The 10,209-nt window shown below is 42.5% G+C and overlaps 2 protein-coding genes across 2 annotated transcripts; both read right to left on the bottom strand.

Annotated features, from left to right (window-relative positions):
• Positions 1-2,795: 2,795 nt before the first annotated feature.
• On the bottom strand, positions 2,796-5,237 carry LOC126721549 (uncharacterized). Its single transcript, XM_050424599.1, has 4 exons — positions 4,713-5,237; positions 4,261-4,670; positions 3,325-4,164; positions 2,796-3,243 (listed from the first exon to the last, which is right to left on the bottom strand). Exons 1-4 carry the CDS (start codon positions 5,235-5,237, stop codon positions 2,796-2,798), a joined length of 2,223 nt encoding a protein of 740 aa, XP_050280556.1.
• A 726-nt stretch (positions 5,238-5,963) lies between these two features.
• Positions 5,964-6,905, bottom strand: LOC126721550 (uncharacterized). The gene has a single exon (XM_050424601.1). The coding sequence runs from the start codon at positions 6,903-6,905 to the stop codon at positions 5,964-5,966; it is 942 nt and encodes a 313-aa protein (XP_050280558.1).
• Positions 6,906-10,209: the final 3,304 nt, after the last annotated feature.

The following is a 10,209-nucleotide window of genomic DNA, read 5'->3' on the forward strand; positions in this document are numbered from 1 at the left end:
CAATTACAATGGACGAGTTCCTTTATTGTTATAAGCCCTCAGAGATCAAAAAATTTGCTGGTTTCTACCAGTTCTCGTCCAGAGGTTCATATTACAGTTTAATAAAGGGCTGTAGTTCTTCTGACCGGCTTTGGAAAAAAGAATTTTTTATTATTTCTGGAAATTGGGCTAGGGACCTAGCTGATGTGGGTAATCCCCTCTTCCCACCTTTTACCAGCCCTCTAGGTCGTCTTCGTCCTGAGGGTATGTCTCGTTTGTCCTTTAAATTTTTTTTTTTTTTTTTTAATCTGTCAATCGTCTAACCCTTTCTCTTGGTGATGCAGCTGTTGTTCATCCACACTTGGATAAGTTTTTCTTGGACCGGATAAAAGTGGTTCGCACCTTTCCAGGAAGGACTTTCCACGACTTAATTACCCTTGGTCGTCTAGCAACTTGGGGACTTGGTCCAGTTCCTACTGCTGAGAACTTAAGTCACGAAGAGCTCACTCGTCGAAGTAAGTGTCGTCCATTATATTTTATTATTTCAGCTCTCCTTTCTTCTTCTTTTTTTTTTTTTTTTTTCCTGATTAATTTTCCTCGTCATAGGGATAAGTACGATGAGGGAAAATAAAGAGAAAACAGTGACTAGCGGGGACGAGGATGTTGCTGCCCCTACTACCAAAGTGGCTTCCGTCCAGGCTGGGAAGAGGAAGTCTAAGCCAATTTCAAGTGCTGTGGATCTGGACGACCTCCCCAGTCATGGAGGCCATAAGGAGCAAAAGTCAAGTAAGACTTCCCTTCCAAAGGTCCCCAAGTTCGTACCACCAACAGTGAACTTGGACGAACCTCTGGTGGACGTGGAGCCCGTCCAAACAGTTCATCCTGTCCAGTCTGATCCTCCCCCTCCTCCCAAAGCTTCTCATAAGCCTTGCCCTTCTGAGTCCTCTGATCGTCCTCCTAATTTGGTTCTGGACGAGGGTTACGCATGGAGGACGTTCAAAGGGATCGTCACTGAGCGAGAAGTTAACGAATGTTACAACATATCAGTGAAGGAGTTTGAACGCTTTGGCATCCATGACCTTTTCAAGGTAAGTTTCTTCCTCGTCCTTGTGTGTAAACATTTTATCTTGAATGAAATGTCTAACTCCTTTTCGTCCAAATGCAGGCTATGTCAAAGTTTTATACAGCAACCTGTCAAGCCAAGGAGCTTGCTTCAGATGCTAAGACGGCCAAGGATAAGGCTAAGGAGCTAAGCCATGAGGTTTTGCTCAAGAAGGGGGAGGTCATTAGGTTGACTGAGGATTTTAATCGTCTACAGGGAAGCGAGATGAAGGTGAAGAACGAAGTGGAAGAGCTCAAAGCTGACAACTTAGAGAAGGATACCCGCATCGTCCATCTCGAAGGACAAGTTTCAGAGCTTACCTCGTCCTTGGAGAAGGCACGTGAAGAAGCTATTGTGGCCTTTAAGAAGTCTGACGAGTATAAGAATCATCTAAACAGTCATTATGCAGCTGGCTATGAAGACTTCTGTGCTGATGCCAAGGAGGCATATCCTGATTTGGACTTCAACTCCTTCAAGCTTCCCCTTGCTACAGAGAGTTCCTTGTTGCAGACGAGTTCTGAGGACGTCAACATCATGGACGACGCTAATACTGAAGTCACTCAGGACGACCCCAAGGCTAGTTTGCCTAAATGACTTGCAATTTCCTTGAAAATTTGTTTTACTTTTATCTGGAAGTGCCCGTTGTTTTGGGCTTTGTTTCTTCTTTCTTTTCTTTTATTCCAGTTCATATAAGTACAATTGTCTCATCCAAGATTGTGGACGAGTTTTATATACAGTTTCATTTTCACAACTTAAGGGGTTTTTGGATGTGGGTTGTCCACCCTTCTTTGAATTTCATGAAAAAATGAATACTTCTATTTTCATCTTCCATTGTGTTTGAATATATACATTTTCAGCTTTATGTATGAAATTTTTATTTTCATAAGTCATATCATTTGAGACTATGTGGTTCGTCCACCCAGGAATTCAGTTCGCCTCGTCTTGAGTATGGGGGTGAATTTTTTATTACATCACCAAGATAGAGTAAATTGATTCCTTTCAGCTTATGTATAGTTCGTCTATGAATGACTTCCTTTTTGATTAGATTTTTTCATCATTCAAAATTATGGACGATCATTTTGTCGTCCTTGATGATTAGACTTTCCAGCGATTTCTCGTCCAATGCAATGGATTGTTAAGCTAGTTTTGAGGTCTTTGCTCGTTCGTGTCTCGGACGAACACTTCTCGGATTTTATCTCGTCTTGAGTTTTAGACGGGTATACCCTTAACTTAGGTTTCATCTCGTCTTATGCTCTGGACGGATGGACCTTAGCTTCATTTTTAGCTTAGGTTTCATCTCGTCTCATGCTTTGGACGAATGTACCTTGTTTCATTTTTTCTTTGGAGGAAAGCTTATGGATGATATATCCTTGCGTCCAAGGATTTCATTCGTCCATGCTTATCTTTCTTTTTTGTGGATCAATCTGAATGAACATACAAAGGATTCCAATAATATACTTGAAAACACAATATATATATATATATATATATATATTTGAAAATCCAAACTTATGTAAACATTCGTCCACAGGCATGGCACATGCTCGTGAGCTAGTGCCTTATTGAATTAAAAATACAAACCAACTCGTCCATGAATAGCACAAAAGTGAAAACACTAATGTACTTTCTAGGGAATTATTAAAATACTTAAAACACACGATAGTAGTAAACAAACACTTCTGCTCGTCCAAGGACACTGGTGAAGAGTCAGCACTCATTGATAGTATTTCCTGAGGTGCTCAACATTCCAAGGGTGTTCCAGCCTCCGCCCATCCAAAGCTTCCAAATAATAGGATCCTTGCCTCTTGCAGTTGATAACCCTATAAGGTCCTTCCCAATTTGGGCCAAGTTTCCCATAGGCCGGGTTTCTTGTTGCCAAGGTAACCCTTTTCAGGACGAGATCCCCGATGTTGAAATGCCTAGGCTTCACCATGGCGTCATATTGCCTTGCCATGAGATTTTTGTACCTCGCTGTCCTCTGTTCTGCATCCATCCTGACCTCGTCCATAAGGTTAAGGTTAAGACGGAGTTGTTCTTCATTTTCTTCAGTTTGATACTTCCTCACCCTGTGGCTCGTCATGTGTACTTCTACCGGTATAACTGCCTCACTTCCATAGGTTAGTTTAAAAGGAGTTTCCCCTGTTGGAGTTCTCGCTGTCGTTCTATAAGTCCATAAAACCCTTGGTAACTCATCCGGCCATACTCCCTTTGCCCCTTCGAGCCGAGTCTTGATGATCTTCAACAAGGATCGGTTAGCTACTTCTGCCTGGCCATTGGCCTGTGGGTGGGAGGGTGAGGAGTAATGGTTCTTCATTCCAAGCTGTTCACAAAATTCCCTGAAAGGTGTGTTGTCAAACTGTTGTCCATTGTCAGACACTAATACTCTAGGTACCCCGAATCTGCATACAATGTTCTTCCAGACGAAGTTCTTGACATTCTGTTGCGTAATTTTTGCTAAGGGTTCGGCTTCCACCCATTTTGTGAAGTAATCTATTCCTACCACCAGAAACTTCATTTGCCGAGTTCCAGTTGGAAAGGGCCCCAAAATGTCCAGTCCCCATTGCGCGAAAGGCCAAGGGGCCATCATTGGCGTGAGATACTCTGCTGGCTGTCTGGGAATGTTGCTGAAGCGTTGACATTGATCACGTACTTTGACATATGCCTTGGCATCAGCTTGGATGGTCAGCCAATAGAATCCGCTACGGATGACTTTATGGACGAGTGATCTAGCTCCCGAATGGTTTCCACATGCTCCTTCATGAACCTCCCTCAACATGTAATTTGCTTCGTCTGGAGCCAAACATCTTAAGAGAGGTTGAGAAAAACCTCTTTTGTATAACACTTCGTCCATGAGTACGTACCTGGCTGATCTGACCCTGAGCTTCCTAACTTCGTCCTTCTCTTTTGGAAGCCTTCCGTCCTTCAAGTACGACACTATTGGGGTCATCCAATTCCCGTCACCCTCTATCTGCATCATTTCTGGAAGGTCTATACTCGACATGTAGTGTACTTCATCCAACTCGTCCAACGCTTCATTCGCAGACGCTTCCTTCGCCAGAATATCTGCTTCCACATTCTCTTCCCTTGGGATTTGAACAAAATCTACTTTTTTGAATTTCTTTACAAGGCGTACTACCTTCCTTAGATATTTTTTCATTCTGTCTTCCTTGGCTTCGCACGTCCCATTTACTTGGCCTATGACCAATTGAGAGTCTCCCAAGACAAGTATTGAGTCTGCTTCTACGGACTTGGCCAACTCCAACCCCTTTAAAAGGGCTTCATACTCCACATCATTGTTAGTAGTCTGGTATTGCAAACGGGTCTTGTACTTTAATTTGTCTCCTTCTGGCGACTGCAAAACAACTCCTATTCCTCCAACATACAATGTAGACGATCCATCTACATGGACGACCCATTTGTTATTGTACTCTCCTTCCCCTAGATCCTCGTAACTCAGAGTGAACTCTACGATGAAATCTGCTAGGGCTTGAGCCTTTATTGCATTTCTCGGTTGGTATCGAATGTCGAATTCACTAAGTTCCACTGCCCACTGAATCAACCGTCCTGCGGCTTCCAGCTTGTTCATTGCCTTCTTAAGCGGATGGTCCGTCATGACATTGATGACATGAACTTGGAAGTAATGTCTTAACTTCCTAGAAGCCGTTATCAGTGCAAAAGCCAATTTCTCTATAAGCAGATACCTTCCCTCTGCTCCTCTGAGTGCCCGGCTAGTGTAGTACACCGGTTTTTGTACTTTCCCCTCTTCTCTGATTAAAGCTGAACTTACGGCGTGTGGGGACACCGCTAAGTATAGGTACAATTCTTCTCCTTGCACGGATGGACTTAATAATGGGGCAGTTGTGAGATAGTCCTTCAGGTCTTGGAAGGCCCTTTGACATTTGTCCGTCCATTCAAATGCCTTCCTGAGGACTTTAAAGAAAGGTAAACATTTGTCTGTGGCTTTCGAAACAAATCTGTTCAAAGCGGCAACTCGTCCTGTGAGGGATTGGAGTTCCTTGATACTCTTCGGTGGCTCCATGTCCAATATAGCTTGGATCTTGTTTGGATTCGCCTCAATTCCTCTTTGCGAAACCATGAACCCCAGAAACTTTCCCGACGATACTCCGAATGCATACTTGCTTGGGTTCAACTTCATCTTATATCGCTAAAGTGTTTCAAAGGTTTCCTGTAGGTTATCTAGATGGCTTCCCTCGTCTATGCTCTTCACAAGCATGTCGTCAACATAAACCTCCACATTCCGTCCTATCTGTGGACGAAACATGTGATTTACCAACCTTTGATAAGTTGCCCTTGCGTTCTTTAAACTGAAGGGCATCACTTTGTAGCAAAACAAGCCTTGGCTGGTAATGAAGGAAGTTTTTTCCTGATCAGCTTCATCCATCTTGATCTGATTATATCCTGAGAAGGCGTCCATGAAGCTCAGCAACTGATGGCCAGCAGTAGAGTCCACCAATTGATCAATGTGTGGCAGAGGATAACTATCCTTGGGACATGCTTTGTTTAAGTCAATGAAGTCTACGCACATTCTCCACTTTCCATTTACTTTCTTCACCATCACCACATTGGCTAACCAATCCGGGTAATAGACTTCCTTAATGAACTGTGCCGTGGTCAGTTTCTGAACCTCTTCCTTGATCGCCTTGTCCCTCTCGGGAGCGAATACCCTCTTCTTTTGACGAACAGGCTTAAAAAAGGGGTACACATTCAATCGATGAGTGATTACACTTGGGTCGATTCCTGGCATGTCGTCATGACTTCATGCAAAAACGTCGATACTTTTTCTCAGGAACTGGATGAGGTCTCTTCTTGCCTTCTCCTTCATACCTGTTCCAATTCTGGTAAATTTCTCGGGATCATCTTCTTACAAAAGAACATCCTCCAATACTTCCGTGGGCTCTACAACAACTCTTCTTTCCTCGATGCTCATTGTCTGCACCTGTTCGTCCAAAGCCATCATGGCTAAGTAGCATTCTCTAGCTGCCAACTGATCTCCTTGTGCTTGCCCTATCCCGTACTCCATAGGGAATTTGATTGATGGATGGTAGGTAGAGGTTATCGCCTTCCAACTATTAAGAGTTGGTTTTCCAATAATAGCATTGTATGAAGAGGTACAGTCTACCACGAGGAAATTGACTTCCCTAGTTATCTGTTGCAGGTATGACCCTACCACAACTGGTAATGTAATGGTACCCATGGGCTGCACCTTCATTCCTCCGAATCCTATCAGTGGTGAGCAAACTGGACGAAGTTGATCCTGTCCAAGCCTCATCTGTTGGAAGGCAGGGTAGTACAATATGTCTGCTGAGCTTCCATTGTCAACTAACACTCTCCTGGTTGTATAATCTGCAATAAGCAGTGTAATGACGATCGCATCGTCATGCGGGTGATGGATCCTCTCAGCATCTTCGTCGGTGAAGGAAATGATTGGCTCGTCCATTGATCTCGTCCTTGGTGATCGTCCAGAGAGCTGGACGTTTTGTACCACTTTGAGATACGTCTTCTTTGACTTGGAAGATTGCCCCATCGAGTTCCCTCCGACGATAATCCTTATCTCTCCTAGTGGGGGCTGGGATGATTCCTCCAGTTTGCCTTTCAACTTCTCATCTTTATGATCCCTTCCAACGAAGTGCCTCAACTTTCCTTGTCTGATAAGATTCTCAATTTGCTGTTTCAGGTCATAACACTCATCCATGTCATGCCCATGGTCCCTGTGAAAGCGACAATATTTGTTCTTATTGCGCTTATTAGGATCCCCCTTCATCTTCTCTGGCCATTTTAAAGAAGGATCGTCTTTGATTTGCATGAGCACCTGATCAAGTGGAGCGTTCAGGGGCGTATAATTCTGGCTTCTTCCCGAGGGACCTGTCTTCCTATTATCTCGTTCCTTCTTATCTTCCGTCCGTCCGTCCCTTCTTTGGACGAGGGGCTTGTTCTGAGTGTCAAGCTGGGTGCGCTTCCATCCTTTCAGCTCTTTTTCTCTTCTTGGCTATGATCGCATCTTCTGCATTCATGAAGTTCTGAGCCGAATGGATGAGCTCGGCCATGGTTTGAGGCTCCTTCTCATATAGCTTGTGGATAAATAGGTCAGACTTGATCCCGTTGTGGAAGGCCGCCAATAGAAGTTTGTCATCTACCTCGTCCACACTAAGGGCTTTTCTGTTGAAACGAGTGATGAATGATCGCAGGCTTTCGTTTTCCCCTTGTTCTATGGTGAGCAAGCTGGACGAAGAACGCTTGTGTCTCTGTCCTCCGATGAAATTGTTAACAAATAATTTGCTCAACTCTTCGAAAGAACTTACGGAACTTGGGGGTATTTTACTGAACTAAACTTGTGCCGGGCCTTTAAGGGTGGTAGGGAAGGCTCGACACATGATTTCATCAGGGACCCCTTGAAGGTACATCGTTGTCTTGAATGTAGCAATGTGATCAAATGGGTCACGCGTCCCATCATACGAGTCCAGGGAAGGCAGTTTGAATTTTGATGGTAGAGGATGGCCGTTGATGGAAGCCATAAAAGGAGAGTCAGTTCTGTGGACCAAATCTTCTATAGGATTCGTCCTCCTCATGTTCTCTTTCATTTCCTCCATGACTTTCTTCATTTGGTCCATCTCCTCTTTCAAGTGTGGCATCGTTCGTGAAGTGGTGCCTCTAAACTGACTTCCAATCTCAGTATTCTCTCTGTCACCATGGCCTTGTGTCTGTCCTCCTCTTTCGTGTTCCTCACGTGTCTGTCTTCTCTGATTGATCTCCATTCTTAACTCCTGGTTTTGGCGAGTCAATTCCGCCATTGCAGCTGCCATGGATTGCACATGCTAAACGGACGACGTTTGCATGACTAGTGCAGATTGGCGATCACGCTGGGGATCACTTGAAGCGCCTCTGCTTCCCTGACGGCCAGGGCTAGTAGCCCTCGACCTGGTCCTGACCATCCTAACCCTTTGTCGCGGAAAAGAAAGTCGCAAAACAATCTCTTCCCACAGATGGCGCCAACTGATTTCGCTCCGAATCAGTAAGGTGGATGGTCTGGCTTCGGTGGGCTATCGAAACGGTTGAAGGCCTACAAGAAACAAAACACAATCAAAGAGGAGACCGGAGAAGACCGGTCGAACCCCCTCCAATGGAGAAGTTAGCCTCGCAGAGAAGGAAGTTCCAAGTATTTGGGAAAATTGTCTCAGAAAAATCTTACTGCTGTCGGGTTCAGACTAGTCCTTTATATAGGGAGCCTGGGACGGTTATTTGTCCAATAACCTCCCCAGGATTTGTGGAAGCCAACAAGTCCGGAGTTAACTTCCTCAACGGCTACAAAACTGTAACCGCTAACGGAAGTTAACTTATTTGAAGGATTTGTTGAGATAGTTGCGGGTTTAGTCGAAAGTTCTAAGTGTTGCGCTTTCGTCCGTCTGGTGTAGGACGGTTTGGTCGTCCAAGGATATCCGATGATTGTTCATGGACGACCCTCATGGACGGGCATGTCATCCATGGGAGACTTAAATTATAGAGTAGTGCTATTGTCCATGAATGTTTTTCCTTATTCTGGGTTGACTCTTGGATCAACCTGCACTGTAGGCTCTGGACGATCCATTTGGACGAGCTGGAGATGGATTATTTTCTGCTTCTCTATCACTACCGTTACAAATTATTTTACAATATTTTTACAATCTTTTGATGTGGCAAATTCTTACTAGTTTTAATCTGAGCCACTATTAACATCATATTTTTATTTACCAATAATTATTTGGTAAATGCTAAAGTTATATTAGTAGTTTGTAAAAATGTTGTAAAATAGTTTGTGTCAGTAGCATTACTCATGTTAGATTATGGCAAAAATGGCTCTTTAGGTATTTTATATATTTTTTTTGGGTTAAATTAGTGATTTTCCATATAGTAATGGATTAAACAAATTGGTTGAGACAATATATAATTGGAACATATAATTATGACTTTGTACCCTTAAAAAACAAGATTTAAAAAAAAAAAATTTAATTGAGTGTAACTAGAATAGATTTAAGAATAATAAAAAATTTGAATAATTCAAGTTAGGACTTAGGTGAAATTTAGGGCTTTAGTTTGATGATCTGTTTGCTTTGATCACAAATCAATGGTTCCTACATGAAATTAAGGTATCCAAGTTCAAGTGATGTTTAATTTGGTGAGGTAATCAATGATTATAACTAATTAAATTTAAGATTTGTAATAAAAATGAGATTTTTTCCCCCTCTTAAATTGGGGTTTTTAATTTTATACATCTAAGCATAAGAATGCAAAATGAGTAAAACCATGTTGAATGTAAATCATCTGTACCACTTTTTTTGCGTACCACTCTATATTCCACCAATCACTACTTACCATGTGTATGATTGCTTTCTATTTTAAACTTTAGTTATTTTATAAGGAAAGCAAAATTAAAACATGGCATGTAGTGATTGGTGGAACGTAGAGTGATACACAAAAAGTGGTACAGATGATTTACAAGGTCCTAATTGATTTGAGGCATCTTCAATTATTGCTAGCTAAATTTATGATAGGTTTAATTAAATAATTTTAATAGTTACTGATGATGCAAAAAATCAGCAGTTGAGCTCCTCGTCATAGTGGATGGACGAAGCTGTGATTAGGGTCATCTCTGTTGGAGGAAAAATCTACAAAATGAATTGGGCAATGAATTGCTGTATTTATGTTCAACGGCTAGTGCATTACAAAATCTTTATCTGAAGTTCACAGCTCATTTTGTGACCGTTGCTCCGTCCGTTACATGTTGTTATCAATGAGCGTAATAAATGTCTGACATCATCTCTTGGTTAATGACGGTACCATCTTAGTGATGATTGTAAATTTCTGACTCATCAGCTGCCTCTTGATTCGAATCTTCTTCTGTTGGACGAGATGAGAACATATTCGTCTGAAACTTCGTATTCTGTGTACTACGCATTTATGACGAGTTGATTTTTGAGCAGTTGAATGCCATGTGTATGGTTAGGATGCATTCGACATGCAAACGTTTCTCTATTTTCCCGCGCGTGCTTTGGCCACTTATTTTGCATTTTTCCCTCCTGTTTCCTTTCTTCTACAATATTTCCTTGTTCAGTTTTTATTCTAGGGTTTGTCTC

The sequence above is a fragment of the Quercus robur genome, chromosome 4 (genome assembly GCF_932294415.1).
Source record: "Quercus robur chromosome 4, dhQueRobu3.1, whole genome shotgun sequence".
Classification (NCBI taxonomy): domain Eukaryota; kingdom Viridiplantae; phylum Streptophyta; class Magnoliopsida; order Fagales; family Fagaceae; genus Quercus; species Quercus robur.